Below are 20,151 nucleotides of genomic sequence, written 5' to 3'. Positions count from 1 at the left end.
ATAGTGGACTATTGTGTCTCACCTGCCCCGGCCGGGGCACAGGAAGTATGATGGTTCAGACTGTGTCCTGGACCACCTTTCCTGAGTACTGTATTGTTTTCATCTGTTTTATTTTGTTTGTTTTTGTCTATTTTCTTGTTTTAGGAGGTTCTCAAGCTGCACCCTTATGTTGTGATGGAAGCTGTGTTACAGGATCGGTCATCGCCTTTTGTAAAGTATATATGGGTGATTGTTCACCTTTCTTTACTTATATTTAGCTTTTTTTGTTGTACCCACTATGTGTAGGATAATCTCGCATAACGTTAGGGGCTTTAATTCCCCTAACAAGAGGAAAAAAGACTTTCAAGCATATACCCGCCAAAAACCTGACATAGTCTGTATACAAGAATCACATTTCACTAAGACATGTTACCCTAGTTTTATTCATAAGTCCTTTATGAGAATGTACAGGGCGTCCTTTGCCAGCAGATGTAGGGGAGTTGCTATTCTCTTGCACAACTCCCTTCCATTTGAGGAGACGAAGTGTGATCCTGAGGGTCGTTATTTAATTGTTTCAGGCACTCTTTATGGGAAGAATGTATGCCTTGTGAATACTTATGCCCCCACTGACCACCCTGTTCTGTTTTTTCGAGATATGTGTACCATTCTTGACTCCCTGACGTACGAGACATTGTTATGGGCCGGTGACTTTAACTTTGTTTATAATGGCAAGTTGGACCGTTCTAATACGGTACAGTTTCCTAGGTCGTGGACTCAACAACGCCTATTATCCAGTTTGTTTGCTACGCACTCTCTAGTGGACACATGGAGGGAGCATAATGGGACCAGCAGAGGTTACACTTATTATTCCCCAGCCCAACGCCACTACACGAGGATAGACTGGATTTTGGTCAACGCTGCAACGGTACCTCAGCTGGTCTACGCCCGTCATGTCCCCGTGTCGTGGTACTGTCAGTTTAAAATTTTATGTCCCCTCTCACATTGCCATTTAGGTGGAGACTTAACAAGTCTTTACTGACTATGCCGAGAATACAAACCCAACTGGAGGGTGATATAGCCTCCTACTTCTCTCTGAATAGTTCCCCACAATCATCTCCACATTGGACGTGGTTGGCCCATCCGTGGACGCCTGATCTCTATGGCCTCAGGAATTAAGCGAGATAGGACTAGAGTCCAGGTGGCCTTGGAGGCCAAACTGTCTAGATTGGTTTTTGCCCATCAGCAGGATCCTACCCCCTATCTTTATAAGTCTATTGCGGATACTAGATTGCAATTGGATGCCCTGCTCTCCACAAAAGTAGAGAAAGCCTTGAGGTGGACAGGCGCGACCTATTATAGGTTGGCGAATAAGCCTGACAGACTATTAGCGGCTATGCTCAAGAAAACTTTGTTTAACCCCTTAAGGACCAAGGACGTACCGGTACGTCCTTGGTCCTGCTCTTCTGATATAACGCGGGGTTACACAGTAACCCCGCGTCATATCATGGCGGGCCCGGCGTCATAGTGAAGCCAGGACCCGCCTCTAATAGCGCGCAGCGCCGATCGCGGCGTCGCGCGCTATTAACCCTTTAGCCGCGCGCTCAAAGCTGAGCCGCGCGGCTAAAAGTGAAAGTGAAACTTCCCGGCTAGCTCAGTCGGGCTGTTCGGGATAGCCGCGGCTAATCGCGGCATCCCGAACAGCTGACAGGACAGCGGGAGGGCCCCTTCCTGCCTCCTCGCTGTCCGATCGCCGAATGACTGCTCAGTGCCTGAGATCCAGGCATGAGCAGTCATGCGGCAGAATCGTTGATCACTGGTTTCTTATGAGAAACCAGTGATCAACATAGAAGATCAGTGTGTGCAGTGTTATAGGTCCCTATGGGACCTATAACACTGCAAAAAAAAAGTGAAAAAAAAAGTGAATAAAGATCATTTAACTCCTCCCCTATTAAAAGTTTGAATCACCCCCCTTTTCCAATAAAAAAAAAAACACAGTGTAAATAAAAATAAACATATGTGGTATCACCGCGTGCGGAAATGTCCGAATTATAAAAATATATCATTAATTAAACCGCTCGGTCAATGGCGTGCGCGCAAAAAAATTCCAAAGTCCAAAATAGTGCATTTTTGGTCACTTTTTATATCATTTAAAAATGAATAAAAAGTGATCAATAAGTCCTATCAATGCAAAAATGGTACCGTTAAAAACTTCAGATCACGGCGCAAAAAATGAGCCCTCATACCGCCCCATACACGGAAAAATAAAAAAGTTATAGGGGTCAGAAGATGACAATTTTAAACGTATTCATTTTCCTGCATGTAGTTATGATTTTTTCCAGAAGTCCGACAAAATCAAACCTATATAAGTAGGGTATCATTTTAATCGTATGGACCTACAGAATAAAGATAAGGTGTCATTTTTACCGAAAAATGTACTACGTAGAAACGGAAGCCCCCAAAAGTTACAAAACAGCGTTTTTTTTTCAATTTTGTCGCACAATGATTTTTTTTCCCGCTTCACCATAGATTTTTGGGCAAAATGACTGACGTCATTACAAAGTAGAATTGGTGGCGCAAAAATTAAGCCATCATATGGATTTTTAGGTGTAAATTTGAAAGAGTTATGATTTTTTAAAGGCAAGGAGCAAAAAACGAAAATGCAAAAACGGAAAAACCTCCGGTCCTTAAGGGGTTAATCGGGTGCATAGCATTCAATCAGGTGCATAGCATTCAGAAACCTGGCCTCCGCACTTCCCACCCTGACCGAATTTATGAGGCTTTTTCTTCCTTCTATACTCACCTCTACTTGGCCCCCCCTTCTCCCTCTAATTATTCTGAGTCTTTAAATGTCTTTTTATCTCAGTTGTCTCTTCCCTCTTTATCCGCTCTGGACCGGGAGGCCTTGAATGGGCCCATCACGGCGGAGGAGATAGAGCGGGCTATTGACCATCTCAAACTGGGCAAGTCCCCCAGCCCGGACGGATTCTCTGCCTCTTGTTTTAAAACCTTTTCCTCTCTGTTAATTCCTCATCTTGTCTCCTTCTTCAATTCTCTTTTGTCGGCCGCCAAACCTCCCCCTGAATTTCTTGATGCTTTGATCACTGTCTTACCTAAACCCTCTAAGGACCACTCTTTACCCTCTAACCCGCTGATACAAAACTACGCTTCATGGAAGCCTGGGAGGGTGACCTTCGTGTGACCATGTCTTTGCCCCAATGGCATGCCTGTTGCACGGCTATTAGTAAGGGTAGCTGGCAGGTCTCCTTAATGGAGACGTCTATTAAAATTCTACACAGAGTCTATATGGTCCCCTCTAGGTTGCACACACATTACCCGTCAGTGTCACCTCTTTTCTTCAGAGGTTGTCAGGTTACCGGTTCCATGCATCATATTTGGTGGAGCTGTCCTAAGGTGGCGCAATTGTGGAGAAGAGTTCATACAGTATTGGTAGATTTATTTGGTGTACCCATACCCATCTCTCTGTCCTTTTGTCTTTTAAGCAACAGGCCTAGTAGGATGCCATTCCGCACTTTTTTCAAATGGCTCAATTCATTCTTGTGGCTACCAGGATACATATAGCAGCCCAATGGAAGTCCCCGTTATTGTCATTTCAGAAGGTTATAGACAAGGTTAACTTTATTATGCTTTGTGAAAAACTATCTGCCATTCGTAAGAATAGAGTGGAATATTTTGATAAACTATGGGAGGAATGACAAACCTTTTTTTATTGTCCACCTATGCAAAATTGCCTTTCTTTGTATTGAACTGGGGGGGGGGGGGGGGGGGGAGTGAGAAGTTCCTCCTCCTTTTTATATGTGCTTGATGCGACCGTTTGGCGACGACCGATCCTGCTGTTAGCATGTACTTGTATTGTCTCCCATATGTGTAAAATGCATACCTTGTGTTACTGCAAAGCGATGTGATGATAAAACCTCCATGTTATCTGTTTTACCTGTTCTTATATTATAACCCGCCTGAAAGGGTATCATTACTTTTTTACTTTTGCCTTTTGTACTGCCATCATTAATCTTTTCAATAAAAGACTCTTGATTTGACTGTTAAAATGATACCCTACTTATATAGGTTTGATTTTGTATTACTTCTAAAAAAAAAAATCATAACTATATGCAGGAAAATTTATACGTTTAAAATTGTCATCTTCTGACCCCTATAACTTTTTTATTTTTCTGCGTACATGATCCGAAGTTTTTATCGGTACCATTTTTATACCGATCGGACTTTTTGATCGCTTTTTATAAATTTTTTCATGATATAAAAAGTGACCAAAAATACACTATTTTGGACTTTGGAATCTTTTTGCACGTACGCCATTGACCTTGCGGTTTAATTAACGATATATTTTTATAGTTCAGACATTTCTGCACACGGTGATACCACATAGGTATAGTTTTATTTTTGTTTACACAGTTTTTTTTTTCATGGGAAAAGGGGGGTGATTCTTACTTTTATTAGGGAAGGGGTTAAATGATCTTTATTAACTTTTTTTTCACACTTTTTTTTTGCAGTGCCCCCCTTAGTGGCTATTACACTGCACACACTGATCATTGCCGTGCATTGACATGGTAAAGGTCAGTGTTATTGGCGTTCAATTGCTCAAGCAATCAATCAATCGCCGATCGGACGCGACGGTAAGGGGACCTCCGCTCGCGTTCTAGCTGATCAGGATATTGCGATTTCACTGCAATGGTCCCAATCAGCCCGACTGAGCTGCCGGGAAGCTTTCACTTTCATTTTTGTGAAATTTTCCAATTTTGAACGCCGTATCTAAAGGGTTAATAGCGCGCGGCACAACGATCGGTGCCACATGTTATTAGCCCAGGGACCTGGCTTTCATTAGCCGCTGAGGCCGACCCGGTATTTTTCGTGTACGCCATTGACCATGCAGTTTAATTAATAATATATTTTATAGTTCGGACATTTATGCATGCGGCAATACCACATATGTTTATATTTATTTTTATTCACATCGGGGTTTTTTTTTTTTTGGGAAAAGTGGGGTGATTTAAATTTTTATTAGGGAAGGGGTTAAATCACAATTATTAACAATTTTTTACACTTTTTTTTTTTGCAATGTTATAGCTCCCATAGGGGACTATAACATGCAGTACATTGATTGCAGACACTGATCAATGCTATGCCATAGCATATCATTGATCAGTGTTATCAGCACTCCACTGCTCCTGCCTGGATCTCAGGCACGGAGCAGTGAATTGACGATAGGAAAACAAGGATTGAGGTAGGGACCCTCCTCGTGTTCGTACAGCTAATCGGGACTCCGTGGTTTCACCGCAGTGGTCCCGATCAGCCCGACTGAGCTGCCGGGAAGGATTTACTTTCACTTTAGACGCGGCAATCAACTTTGATTGCCGCGTCTAAAGTGAAAGTAAAACCTTCCTGACATCTCAGTCTAAAGTGAAAGTAAAACCTTTTGAAGGGTTAATACCGGGCATCACCGCGATCTGTGATGTCCAGTATTAGCTGCCAGTCCTGGCTGTTGATAGTCGCTGGGACCGACCCGATATGACACGGGGTCACTGAGTGACCCCGCGTTATACCGTGGGATCCGGCGCAGGACGTAAATAGACACTGCTCAAAAAAAAAAAACAAAGGGAACACTAAGGTAACACATCCCAGATCTGAATGAATTAACGAATTGTATGAAATACTTTCGTCTTTACATAGTTGAATGTGCTAGTTCAATCAAAGTTGAATCAAATTTATCAACCCATGGAGGTCTGGATATGGAGTCACCCTCAAAATCAAAGTGGAAAGCCACACTACAGGTTGATCCGACTTTGATGTAAAGTCAAAATTAGGCTCAGTAGTGTGTGTGGCCTCCACGTGCCCGTTTGACCTCCCTACAATGCATGGGCATGCTCCTGGACAGTCTGTGGTGCAACGTGGCGTTGGTGGATGGAGCGAGACATGATATCCCAGATGTGCTCAATTGGATTCAGGTCTGGGGAACGGGTGGCCCAGTCCATAGCATCAATGCCTTCCTCTTGCAGGAACTGCTGACACACTACAGCCACATGAAGTCTAGCATTGTCGTGCATTAGGAGGAACCCAGGGCCAACCACACCAGCATATGGTCTCACAAGGGGTCTGAGGATCTCATCTCGGTACCTAATGGCAGTCAGGCTGTCACGCCCCCTCCCATAGACTTGCATTGAGGGGACGGGGCATGACGTCACAGACTTCCGTTCCCCTGGTCGCGACCCAGACCCTCCAGCGCTTCCGGACAAGAAACAGGTAGGTGCCGCATGCTATATTGCGGGGGTCCCCAGCGGTGGGACCCCCGCGATTAGACATCTTATCCCCTATCCTTTGGATAGGGGATAAGATGTCTAGGGGTGGAGTACCCCTTTAAGAAGGTGAAGCTAGGTAGTGGCTTTTAATTTTTTTTTCTTGCACCCAATAGAACAGTAAAGTGCTCCTGCCATGTCTTTGCAGTATGTAAATGAGGCTCAAAAGCCCAGGGGGTAGACCCCAGCATGGCAAGAGTACAGGTAAGTCCAGCTCATGTCCTATTTATCTAGTGTATTCTTAAGCCTCATTTGCATATTACAAATTAAGGCTTATATCTTGGTACATAAAAGTACTACAGTGATTAAAAAGATTTGCCCTGAATCGTGATAACTTACCCTATCTAGCCATGTGCTCGTTTACACCTTTTGTTTGCCTGCAGACAGGTCCACTTAAAAATTGCCAGTAGTGTTTCTAAACCGGAAACAGTTTGAAACAGGATTCTCTGGCCAGAAATATTCCAGATGGAGATTTCGAGAGTGTCTGATGCAAAATGAATCAATTGGCGCTAGGCACTCATGGACAATGCCGTCACCATAGACGCAGTGCATTCTGCACAGATTCTGACGAAATAATGACCAAAATCTAAATCAAGCAGAATTACACTCGAAAATTCTTTAGTATGAATCTAGCATTACAGCCAGAGAAAGATCTGTACATCTTAGGATCACTTCTAGAGATGAGCGAAGTTACAGTGATTCGATTCGTCACGAACGAAAAGATGGATACAGTCCTAGGAAAGTCTCCTAGGACTTTATCCATCTTTTCCAGCCCATCGGAGCACCTGAAAGCTAAACTAATTCATACAGGCTAAAGTCAGCAACCGCCGAGCCGAGAAGGTCGTGACGAATCGAATCACTGTAACTTTGCTTATCTCTAATCACTTTTGTGAAAACCTCCTCCTCAGCTGAGCCTCAACAACAGCTGGTGGGGGGTTCACTAGTAAGGGCCGACTCTACAGTTTAAGAAGAAAAGCTCTATATGATATTAAGTATTATACGCTATATCAGGCATAGGCAACCTCCGGCACTGCAGATGTTTTGGACTACATCTCCCACAATGCTTTGGCAGCATTTTGGCTATAAAGGCATCATGGGAGATGTAGTCCAAAACATCTGCAGTTCCGAAGGTTGCCTATGTCTGATATAGCGTATGATACTCTCCTCACTTTATAAATTCACTGTGTGTAGCGTTTTAGCCAATCATGTGATTAGTAGGGTCACCCATTGCTCAGGTGTAATAGGCTAAAAGCTTGCACATAATAGAACTGCATTTTAAACAGGGCTATGAAAACAGTACAATAGTATTTGAAGGTAATACAAAATGCATTATGGCTTTTCCTATCTGCAGGCTTAGGGCATGCTGTGAATTCCAAAGTCTGACTTTTCTAACACTTTGCTCTGTAGGACTTTTTTCCAATGCATTTTTATATGATCATTTACCTCCTGGTGAAGTTCGCAGAGAAGTAGTTTCCAAATCATACACCTGGCTCTGTAGTTCATCTACACGCTGGAAAGCATCCACTTTAAAGCTGCGCTCCTGCATGAGCTGAGATTTGATCTGTACAAATACCATGTAATAAAATATATACAGTGAATAGTGACCCTTTCCACCTCTTTGAGAAGATAATCTCTCCCCCCCCCCCCCCCCCCCCGCCCTTGTCCAGACCAGATTTGGTGTGACAGATTTTCAGTCCCCCATGCATTTTGTATACTTGGCTGTTTTCTTTGAGAAAACAACCCCCATAAAAAAGCACTAAAAACCGCACTATATAATAAGGAATAAATGAAAAGAGCTATGCCCTATGCAACATCACAGTTATAGAGTTCTATTTGCTCCTTTAAATATATTTTCCCTGAACAGGCAAGAGTTGTTCAGTTCCAGAACCTTCCAATGACATTAGTGTACAATGTCCCATGAGAAGGAACATGGGAATTAAAGGATAGATTTGAAAGAAATATGAGCCTAAAGATTTGCTATGACAACAGTATATACTGGGGGCGATGTGTATTTCAGTTCATAGTATGATTTAGAACTAATATTACTTTATTCTTATTTCTGAAAAAAGAAGAAAAAACTGCAGTTTAGTCTATGGCAGCAATCTGGATCTATAAGGCAAGAGAGGTCAGTCAGTAGTCAGAATGCTTCTTCTGGTCAAACAACCCATGTGTACTTCTGATAGTGTACACCTCTACTCATTGGCCACTCACTTGGTGGCATTGGTGGAGTTTCGTCACTGTTATTAGGGTTCTAAGCTAAGGCTAAGGGCTAGTCTAAGGCTAAGGCTAGGCTAAGGCTGCATGGTGTCTTGTGCTGCACCTTCCCATATTTTACATACCAAAACTAACCAAATACAAATAACTAAACCATACAGTGCAAATAACATTATCCAGCAGTTGCTCCGTGCTCCGACCACAGAATGGAGTCAATGGAGGAATGAGGGGAGGCAGAGAGGAGGGATTGACTGAAAAAAAATCATGTCAAGTCGACTATTGGAATTATGGGCCGGGGAAAAATAACGATCAAAAACCTAGGAAATTAAACTGAAACTTGTGCATTTGCCTTTCCATAAAGTCTAAAAAACCAAGTGCAGTATTGGGGGTACAAGGTCAGCGGCACCCTCTTTAATTCCCACATACCTATGGCCTACCTCTGCTCTAGCTGTCCATATGATGACATTGTGGATGTCGCTATAGCAGCCCCAAGCCAGGGATTATGTGCTATGGTGAGTGGGGTCTACAAGTGGTAAATTTGCCATCTATTTCCTACCAGAATTCAAGCAAATTGTGACTGAAACTTGGAACTTAGCTTTTTTGTTGACAATACTTATGTTTTCAAAGTGTATTACCTGTTTTGCCTCTTTTCTCATTTTACTTTGTTGCAGCTGACCAATTTTGGATGATCTTTCAGTTTCCTCAGTCAAGGAGCGCAGTCGCTGCTCCTTTTCGTCAATATCCTTCAGCATCTTGTCCATGCTGGCAGACTTAATACTATCTAGCTGCTGTCTCTTTTTCGTCTCCTGAGAGTGTCTGTGCTCCGACTCATTTAGCAGCTGTTTCTGTAAAGGAATAATATATCTATCACCATTGTATCATTGTATCTACCACACATTTATTTTATTCTGTGTTTTATGAACAGAACATCTGATATTTTATAAACTGTCTTTTGTCTGAAAGAAAATAAAGCTAAGTGCTAAGATAACTTGAAGGAAGATTGGGAATGTATTGTACAAAGTAGACAATTCCTTACATGCTATACTAATAATGTCTAATGGATTATTTTATTAATCAATGACAAAATTCTTTATTGAAAGATCCAAAATGTTCTCCCACTTTGTGTATGATTATTAGCATTATTATTTAATAATACACTTCGTATAATCAATATTTGGAAAATTGTGTTACATCCAAGAACAAGTAAATGGAAAAGGAATTTATTAAAGGAATTACACATTAAGTTCTCAACCTGTGGGATTTCTAGGAGTTACATGAACTGTCCTGATACTGTGGATTTTTTTTTCTTTAAAGGAAAACTGTCACTTGTTTTCTCCCGCACTATCCACAGGTACTGGTGTGGTGGATAGTGCGGGAGACACTGATTAAAATGAGCCCTACCTTGTCCGGATCTGCACCGCAGTTCTCCCGCAATTGTAGTTTTATTATCTGTTGAAATCTTCCTGTAACTGGCACGGGCGGGGCTTCGGCGCTTAACCGGCACTGACGTCAGCGCCGCTTATGAATATTCATATCTCCAGTTCTCCCTCTCTTTGCCTCTCCTAACTGGGGGGATGAATATTCATAAGCGGCGCTGACGTCAGTGCCAGTTAAGCGCCGAAGCCCTGCCTGTGCCAGTTACAGGAAGATTTCAACAGATAATAAAACTACAATTGCGGGAGAACGGCGGTGCAGATCCGGACAAGATAGGGCTCATTTTAATCAGGGGCTCCCGCACTATCCACCAGTAAATAGGAAATTTTAAATATGTGTAGCTCACTTAGGATAAAAGAAATAATGTGCTTGAGGTTAAAGGTGTTGCCTTCACCCAAAAGGCCTAATGTAATATGTAGAAATTATAAATATAAAATGAATCCTCAAAAGCACAGGGGAGAGAAAAAGGAAAAGACTAGTGGAGATGGGATCCAAGAAATGGTCTTTATTATATAAAAAGGATATATATGACCAATCGCCTAGCAGGGCCCTTGCTAAAGGCGAATGGCATATACTGGGTAAAAAATAGATATAATAAAAAATACAGAATATAGTAGGATTAAAATGAAATAAATATGATGGGTAAGTAGCACCAAAGAAAATTCATTAATTAAATATCTGCTGCATATATCAGGAGAAAACGTTCTCAGTCCATATAATTCATAGGGATATTTCAATGAAAAATCCACAAGAAATGTCCAGAATGAAAAGTCACAATTAGTTTGGGTGTGTCCGGAGTAACGATATATGGTAGTGAGTGTAGCGACAATGGCTACAATAGGAAATTCATGGACAGGTAATGCAGACAATGTGGCAAACACTGTCAGCGATGAAGATGTCAAGTCTTGGTGCACAGCACCACTCACCCTCCTTTGGAGTCCTCAGGTCCGGGCTGGCACGGCTGAGTCCGGCACTCTGGATATCAATGCCCGCCTGGGTGGTATGCTGGGTGAGTGGCTGAATCTCCGGGGGTCCGAGTGTCCTGGGCTGGCACGGGAGGCGTCCGGCCTTGGGGAGGATGATGTCCAGGAGTAACTCTGCCGACCGGGGCTGTGAGTGGATGCAGGTAACAGGTGGTGCGGATTGCACGTGTGAATAAGGCGCTAACAGCGCGCGTGCAGTAGTGGTCCCGGAATCGCGGGCATCCAGCTGTTGCAATTGGAATATGGCAGATACAGCCTATTTGAAGTGATATACACTTATGGATAAGGTGCAGATAATGGGCTAGACGCGTTTCAAGGCTGCGGGCCTTTTCTTCAGTAGCTATAGACTTGAAGTAAAGTTTTCAGTGACTTTTAAAGGAGTACTATTGTGCAATTTTTTTTCATCCTATTGTGCCTGGGCTGCAAAAAAACAAAAAACAAAACAAACAACTCTCCTTCTTCCGTTGCGCCGCTATAGCTCTTTGGTCCTCCAGTCCGGTCTCCTTCCTTCTTCCATGTGCATGGATGGTCACACTGCTGTCAGCATATCGACGTCTGCAGTGATGTCCCCCCTCGGCTGGTGATAGGCTGAGTGTAGTGTCATGTAATGAGCCTGGGCCCCACCTTCTCCCTGCTGCCCGGGCTCCTTACATGACTGGTATGTTGGATTATTAAGTGTTAGGAGCAGATGCGTAACTTGTAGTTTCTGGGCCCCGTTGAAAAACCTGCAACAGGGCCTCAAGTGCCATTTATACTGGTCCTTATGGGGCAAATGTGCTTTGGGGCCCCCTTAGGCAACAGAGCCCCAGTGCGACTGCTACCTCTGCACCCCTTATAGCTACTCCCCTGGTTAGGAGGCATGGATGGTATTTCAGGTATCTCATGGGGACAATGCTGAGTCAAAAAGTTCTTGAGTATTATGTATCTTCTCTGTAAGGAGTTCTATGAAAATAACATCAGCAAAATGCTGCTGGTGCAGGTATTGATTGATTGCTGGTCCATTTCTACAGAGTTTAAAGAAATCTAGCTGTTATGAGCAAATGTAGGAACAAGAATATAGGGGCAGTATACTGTATAATACAGAACAATTTCCAGACCCTGGTCCAATCTGAGAGGAGTAAGTCCCATATTATATAGGAAAATTGACCAAATGGGGCCCCACAACGCCAGTACTTAGTAGAGATAGGTGGTAAAGCCGGGCCGTAGTATGGTCCTTGTGCATCAGAATGTTGAAATTCTTCTTTTTTTTACAGATGGATGGAGTACAGAAAGATTATTATGCCTCCTTAGTCCAGATAGAGTGCAAAATCAGCAGTGCCACAGAATGATCAAGATACCTTTCTCAATTGAGTTTGTAAGAATACTTCCTAGTAGTATGGTCTGGCCTTGTCGTATTGACAAATGGCTCCTGGAACACTTCAGAGAAATGGCTGTACTACTGATTTCACTACCATATTAATGTAAGTGTACCTGGAATGAAAACTAGAGGGGTAAAGCTACTGTGCATTATGTCATCCCACACATGAAAACAGACCTCCATTCTAGCCTCTATTGCTGTCTTGCTCTGCACCATGATAGCCTTTGAGAGAGGTGGAATGAGGCAAGTAGCTCATTGTCATGCCTTCTGATGGTTTTATGTAGACACTGTTCAACGCCCTGGTATGTAACATCTAATTTCACCCGCAGTATAGAATAGATAAATGAGCACAATTCTATTAATTCGGCGATCTGTTTGTGCAGAGGTTTACCTCTGTGCACCTATTGCTGTCACTCCAGTTAGTTGTTGGTCACCCAACCACTGGGACATGCAAGTTAACAGTGCTGACAATTAGGATACATGAATAGCAATCAGGAAACCAAGGTCTCTCAAGAATTCTATCCTTCTCAATTTGGTGGCGATAACTTACACATAAACAAACAGGAGGCATCACAAAATCATACTGTACTTACTTAATCCAATTAAGTACCGTAAGTATGCTGCAAAAATTTACTTTCAATCTGGCTTTTATACCATTGAAGCCAGGGGTCAAGTCCTGGGAAAAAAAAAGTGTGGGAACTCATGCTAGATTTCCACTTAAAGGGGTACTAGACATCTTATACCCTATCCAAAGCATAGGGGATAAGATGTCTGATCCTGGGGGTCCCGCCTGCTGCTCCCGGCATTTGTTTAGAGCATTGGGTGCAGCGACAGAGGCTCATGACTCTCGGTCACGGCCCCTCAATGCAAGTCTATGGGAGGGGGTGTGATGGCCGTCACGCCCCCTACCACAGACTTGCATTGCGGGGGCATTACTGTGACGTCACAAGCCTCTGCCCTGCATCACCAGCCATCCGGCACGGAGCGAAGTTCACTCCGTTCACCGGATGTCTGGGGTGCTGCAGCCGAGACCCCTGCGATCAGACATCTTATCCCCTATCCTTTGGATAGGGGATAACATGTCTAGGGGCAGAGTAACCCTTTAAGGGCTAGTCCTGCAGGACTCCTGCTAATGGGAACTGCGTTCCTGCAGTGGAAAAAGTGCAGGGACTCTGTTCCCATGAGTTCCGGCAGGACTTGAGCCCTGATTGAAGCCCCACCCACATGCTACAGATAGGAGCTAGGTGATTCACATTTGATCGCTTGCAGACCTTTGCAACACCTGCTACTATGTCAACTTGCATAACATGGCTTTCCCTTTTTGGTGTTGCAATTTAAGTGTTGAGGAGTGTATAACATGCTGTGGAGGGAAGGGTAGACTTAGACCAAAAAGTAGTAATTGGTAAGCGAGAGGGTCCACTCTGTCTGCATTTCTTAATAGAGATAAGTGGACCTACAGTTGGGACAATGCTGTAGAAAGTCTGTCTGGGATCAGAAGAGTGAAATGGAAGGACATTAGAGGTGGGTTATGGGATGCTGGGGATTATTTGGGTTACAGTGGGGAAAAACTTGTCTAGTAAACTCTATGAGGCTTAATAATGAATATTATGCAAGTGTGGGAGCCCTGAGAAAATAGGTTTGGGTGGACAGAAGTAAATCCTATTTTCTTTGCTTCACACGATTTCCTGTATGATAGAAGATGTTTATAACACCAGTTTGACAGTAGTAATATCCAGCACTGATAGTAACACCAGTTTCATTGTCTGCTGCTTGACAGTAGTAATATCCAGCACTGATAGTAACACCAGTTTCATTGTCTGCTGCTTGACAGTAGTAATATCCAGCACTGATAGTATAGGCTGCATTTCGAAGTGCATTGTTATTTATTGGCCCAAATTAACCTCAAAATGGTTTTACAACAGGTTAATACATAGGACTGGGAATGGCAACACCTAAAAATAAAGATAAAGCAACTTTGGCAATATTGATGTTTTTACATGTGGCAACTTAAGGTGCTCTGGAAGCTGAAAACAGCCAAACAGGCCTTGTTTTGTTACTCCTATTGACTTTAATGAGATCGACCTTAACAAAATAGCACCACAAGCTGCACTGTATACATAACCTATTAATGCCATACTGTCCCCTACACCAAGCCTAGTGTATTACAAAATGTGGAATGTGGGAACATTACCTGTCTACTCAGCTGTTGTTTCACTTTGCTGGCTTCAGCCTGTGTTGCTGTCAAAGTTGTCCTTGCACCAATCAACTGTTGACGTAACAAGGCCACCTCTTGTTCTGCAAGCAGCTTCCTCTTCAAACCTTCTTTTTTGTTCTGAATAGATTCCTGTTGATCACACATGAAAAAACTAAAATGTATAGAAATCAACTTTGAAGGAGATTTCCAAGGTTTACTATTGATGCCATATTCATTTATGATTATGATTGGAAGGGTTCATAACATTGGGGCCTGCACTGATGATGGACATAATGTGAATGGTGCTGGGCTGAAATAGTAAGTACACAGCCTAGGTAAGATTGGTGATGTGCCTGTACATATGAAAGGGCCACAGGAATGAATTAAGCACTGTGGCCCCTTCTATCATATTATTGTTGGGGACCCAGTATCCGGATACAGTACAGTGACCCCCCCGATCTACGATGGCCCAGACATACGATCATTTCAACATACGATGGCCTCTCAGAGGTCAGCGCATGTTGAAGGCAGCATCAACATATGATGCTTTTGTATGTCTGGGCCATCGCATAAACGGCTGTCCGGCAGAGACGACTGCTTCAGCTGACACCGGATAGCCGTTTACGGTACCCCGTGAGCTCCGGTGATGGTCACTCACCTGTCCTCTTCGGGATCCCCTGCATTGTCGGCGCTCTCCATCGTCGTCATCACGTTGCTGCGCACACTGTCCCATCATCCAATAGGAGCGGCGTGCGTAGCGACATGATGGCGGTGACGAAGAGCGAGGATGCCGGGGAAGCAGAGGCCTTGCCGGAGTGTCGGGGACGCGGCGACAGAGATGGAAGGCGACATCCAGGGCAGCGGTGACGAGCGGTGACGGTCCGGAGCAGCGGGGACACGTGAGTATAACCTCCAATACCAGTGGTCTTCAACCTGCGGACCTCCAGATGTTGGCCGTTGGCTGTCCGGTCATGCTGGGTGTTGTAGTTTTGCAACATCTGGAGGTCCGCAGGTTGGAGACCACTGTCCTATACTTTACATTGCACGGATCCCTCAGCATACGATGGTTTCAACAAACGATGGTCCATTTGGAACGGATTACTATCGTATGTTGAGGGACCACTGGTATTTCCAGGAGACTTTAAAGGTGTTTTAGGTCATAAATAAACTGTTGGGCTACAGTATAGTAGAGTTCCTAAATGTTGAATAGAAAGATGCTTGAGAGTATAACCCCAACCCTTTAGATTATCTCATGGTATAAAATAGATATTTTTAAAAGACATGTACATAGGTGTACTATATGTTGAATTAAAGGTGGATAGGTGACACTGGCAATACATTCTAAAATCATTAAATAACTATTTTAAAACCTTTTATGGTAGGAAATAATGGATTCTTTAACTTTTTGATATTTGCTACAGACATAGAGAGAGATTCTGTCTGGAATAAGAAATATTGTATAACAGATGTTCTGATATATTGCAGATTTCTTTGCAATGTACTGTGTGACTTAATAATAGAAATGTGAGGGGAAACAAACATGAGTTATTTTACTGCCTTAATATCTGTTGCCTGTCTGTTGAAGACCAGAAACTACAGTATTCAATTTACAATGGCCTCAGGTTACAATATTTTCAACATGCAATGGTCTTTTCTGGACCATTGTAACTTGAAATGAAACTCCACATACAATGCTACAGACAGTCCAGATCTGAGCAACATGTGAATGGCCAGAAGAACTGACCAATCAGAATGGACATTTCACTAGGAAAACCTCTGTATTACTGAAGTGCATGCACTGACTGGCTGTCTGGTAGCGCTTCTCTACAGTACACGGAGATATTACATGTTCTGTGCCACTGTTAGCTTCCTCATTTGACTCCAGGTGGGGGCGGCTCCATTTTACTTTCTGGGACACTGTGTGTCCTGTACATGATCCTGAAGAAGCTCCTGTTTTCTACATAGACAATTCTATACAGTTTCCAGCAGTTCTTTCTTACTTTTATATGTAAGGGCTTGCTTTAAAAAAAATTTCCTAATAAACTGGTGCCAGAAAGTTAAACAGATTTGTAAGTTACTTCTATTCAAAAATCTTAATCCTTCCAGTACTTATCAGCAGTAGTGCTCTCTACTGACACCTCTGTCTGTCCCAAGAACTGTCCAGAGCAGAAGAGGTTTTTAAATAAAAGCTATTTACAAATCTGATGAACTTTTTGGCACCAGTTGATTTTAAAAAAATTGTTTTCTACCGGAGTGCCCCTTTAACCCTCACTTTTTTCTATTTTTTGATGAAATTTTGGGGCTTCAGAACCAATTACCAGGTTTCCAGTTATAGTCATAAGATAGTTAGAGTTATAGTCACAACATACAATGGTTTCAGCTTACAATGGTTGTCCTGGAACCAATTAATATTGTAACTTGAGGGACCACTGTAACTAGAATTGTTCCCCCGATTTTGGTTTGACCATCTAAAAAAAAAAGTTTAATGAGTAAAATATACCTTTTCAGCATTTCTCAGTTTCTCCCGCAGCTGGCCTTCCTTGGCTATGATTTTCCACTTATTTAGAGCTTTCAGTTTGCATACTAATGCTTGGAGCTGACTGTTCTCATCTCTTAGATCCTGCAGCTTTTCTTGCTGGGAAAAATGATCATTTCCATGAACATCAACATACCAGTATGATATATATATATATGCAAATAAAAATGTATCTCAAATCACAATTGCCACAAAAATGGCTGCAGTTTCCTAAGTTGGGTTTTAAGTCATGTTTCTAGTAGTGTTTTTCAATTATGGACATGCTTTTTTGATGTTTTTGTGTTTATATTCTTTATTGATGCATTTTAGGGACAATGGAAAAAAAACATGTAGCCTACATTAAAGGGGTACTCCGGTGCTCCAGCATTGTGAACATTTTGTTCAGAACACTCAGAGCCTGAGGCCATTAGCATGACACCACGGCCACGCCCCTCATGATGTCATATCACGCCCCCTCCATTCATGTCTATGGGAGGGGGCATGTCAGTGACACGCCCCCTCCCATAGACATGAATGGAAGGGGCGTGAAGTGATGTCAGAAAGGGGCGTGGCTATTATGTCACGACCACTGCAGCAGGAATCCGGTGTTTGTTTAGACCGCCAGGTGCTGCGGGAGCCCCGTGATCAGACATCTTATCCCCTCTCCTTTGAATAGGGGATAAGATGTCTAGGGGCGGAGTACCCCTTTAAACAAAAAATATACCAGCCCAAAATTTAGTCCAATATGGGACAAAGGAGATGTGAAGAAAAAAAGTGGGGGGACGTACAGTAGGGGGGGAGCAGAGGTGGGACAGAAGAAAGTAGAATTAAAGGAAAAGGATGAATAGAAGAAAAAAACTGATGCATTGTTAAAGGCATAATAACTATGACATTAATTTAAAAAAATACAGAAGTCTGTGGAAAAAAAGTGTAGAAAGTGACCTATATTTAACTTGAACTAAGACCAACTGATAATTCTTACTGACCCTTTTCTGGTCATCTTCAATTGGCAATTTTTTAATTTCTAAAGCTTTTCTGCAATGTTAAATCTATGTATTTATTTCCAGATTTAGAAAAAAATTTTTTTAAAGATCAAATTCAGTGGTGGAAGGGGAAATAAAAACCGCAAAAAAAAGAAATAAAAATAAAAGAAATAAAAACTGCAAAATTGGCTTGCTTGCCCATCACAACCAATCATGGCTCAGCTTTTATATGCAAATAAACACTGGTAAATGAAGGCTGAGCTGTGATTGGTTGCTATTAGTTTTTACGTTAATTAGTTTTTATGTATTCCCCACACTGTATTTTATATTCCCTGTTGAAGACAATCAATGGGAAAAATCTCCAATAGTTCTGCAGTGCATGTGACATAACAAATATAACACTGCAGTTTTAAAATTCACACACATTCTGGACCCAAATCCTCAGCAAATGCACCACATTTGACACTACCATTATGGCTCAGGGTATTTTTAAACTAAAGCCTATATTATTTTAGCCACAAGGCAGTCATTTACCTATAGCCTTCTCTGCTTTAAATGAACTACATTTAGTCTTAAGGGGTTGTACAGGGACACATTTTATTTAAGAAAGGGCTCTGCCAAAATAAAAAATAAAGCATACTCGCGTGCCTTAACCCCTTGTGCTCTATTGGCTCCTAATGCCTGATATTCCTGGCCTATTCCTACTTCCTACGAATATGGATGAATGGTCGGCACTACAACAGAATCCCGGTGCACGAGGAGAACACTTGTACAGGTAAAGATCCCGGCACATGGTTGATTGCTTTTCACTCTTTTATTCGAGTTTTTAGCTTAGCGTTACTGCACGTGTTACGGCTCCACTTGAGCCTTTCTCAACAGCTGATTGCACACATCGTAAGTGGCATCTTATAGCATCACACAGTAAGCATCAAAACATGTAATGGATCAAAAAAGCAATATACTGCTAAACAAAGAGAAAACAATGTATATCAAACAGAAACATGGGTGTATCCACACCTTACAAACACATAAACGGCAGAGAGTTGCCATCTGTCCCATTTACTATTTGTAATTAAAGAAGAGATTATGCAAAAGGCCCGGCAACAATGATAAATAGATTACGATGGCGTTATGCTGGAGCTTTTTATTTATACTTCACAACAGAGAGTGGCTATGAAACCGCTTCTTGCTGCCCTTCAACTCGAAATATTTCTTATCCGTGGGGCTTTCCATTTGCACTCTATGTCCACCTTGAGGAAAAGATGTTGACTCTGCATCAGCCTTCAGATCTGCTTATGTTTCTTCAGACTACCTCTTTGGGTCTACCTCCACTTGTGCTATCTAGAGTTTCTTCACCATTATGCCAGTTTTCTCTTCGACCACAGCGCTCAAGACAATGACCACAAAGTTTCTTATGCTCCAGTAGAGGCTCGCAATGTTCTCCACAAAGTGTTCTGGACAGGGGAGTATTGCCTCTTGTGCCTTACTTCTCTTATATTTACTTATAATTTCTGGAGTTTCTGTTTTATAAGTGGTCATTCTGTGTCTCTGGGTCTCCTACAGTTATGGCCCTTTTCACCATATTCCCTGTACTCCCTATTCCCTTCCCTTTTCCCTACATAGTTTTTTGGTAGGATTCTTTAGCTACCAATGTTTACCCATTGCCTATTCTATTAGTTTACCTTGCGACCTTCTATCAGGCGCTATTTATCTGTGTTTTAATTCTGTCTCTACTCTCTCCTCTTTTTCTTCCTATTTATAAGACAATGGCCCTCATTTACTTAGAAAATCGGGTTGTAAGTCTATGTTGCTTTCTTACCCGATTGCTTTTTTCCCCTGGTATTTATTATTATGTCGCATCCTGTTTGTCGCACTGGGTTTTGTAGGTTTTGGTTTCCAACTCCTCTGAGTTGTCGGGAAAAAATCCACAACAATTCAACAAATTCGGGTTGGAAACCTTTATAAATTCGTGGGAAAGCCCAGAAATGTCGGGTAACGCCCCTTTTTCGGGTTTGGGAGAATCCACATTGGGTCCGTCGGGAAAAAATGTTGCATCGTGTCGCAGACTGGCACACGATGTCTGCGACATGGCGCAGACAAAGATGCGCCAAAAAAAAACAACAAAAGAAGTCGGGTTTAGAATAGTAAATGAGGGCCAATGTTTTT

At 42.5% G+C, this 20,151-nt stretch overlaps 1 protein-coding gene across 9 annotated transcripts in view; it reads right to left on the bottom strand.

The window, feature by feature from the left end:
* Positions 1–20,151, bottom strand: part of LOC130362185 (uncharacterized) — a 205,140-nt gene that overhangs the window by 9,689 nt on the left and 175,300 nt on the right. For all 9 annotated transcript variants that reach the window (XR_008891308.1, XM_056566279.1, XM_056566281.1 and 6 more), the window contains 4 exons: positions 16,988–17,122; positions 14,485–14,637; positions 9,155–9,364; positions 7,749–7,866 (listed from right to left, as the gene is read on the bottom strand). Coding sequence is in view for 8 of the 9 variants with exons in the window: in XM_056566279.1 (XP_056422254.1) it covers positions 7,749–7,866; positions 9,155–9,364; positions 14,485–14,637; positions 16,988–17,122 (616 nt within the window). In the remaining variant the exon portion in view is untranslated. The remainder of the gene's footprint in view (positions 1–7,748; positions 7,867–9,154; positions 9,365–14,484; positions 14,638–16,987; positions 17,123–20,151) is intronic.

This window comes from Hyla sarda, chromosome 3, assembly GCF_029499605.1.
Source record: "Hyla sarda isolate aHylSar1 chromosome 3, aHylSar1.hap1, whole genome shotgun sequence".
NCBI lineage: Eukaryota > Metazoa > Chordata > Amphibia > Anura > Hylidae > Hyla > Hyla sarda.
Note: the sequence above shows the minus strand (reverse complement) of the source record. Positions and strands in the feature narration are given on the sequence as shown.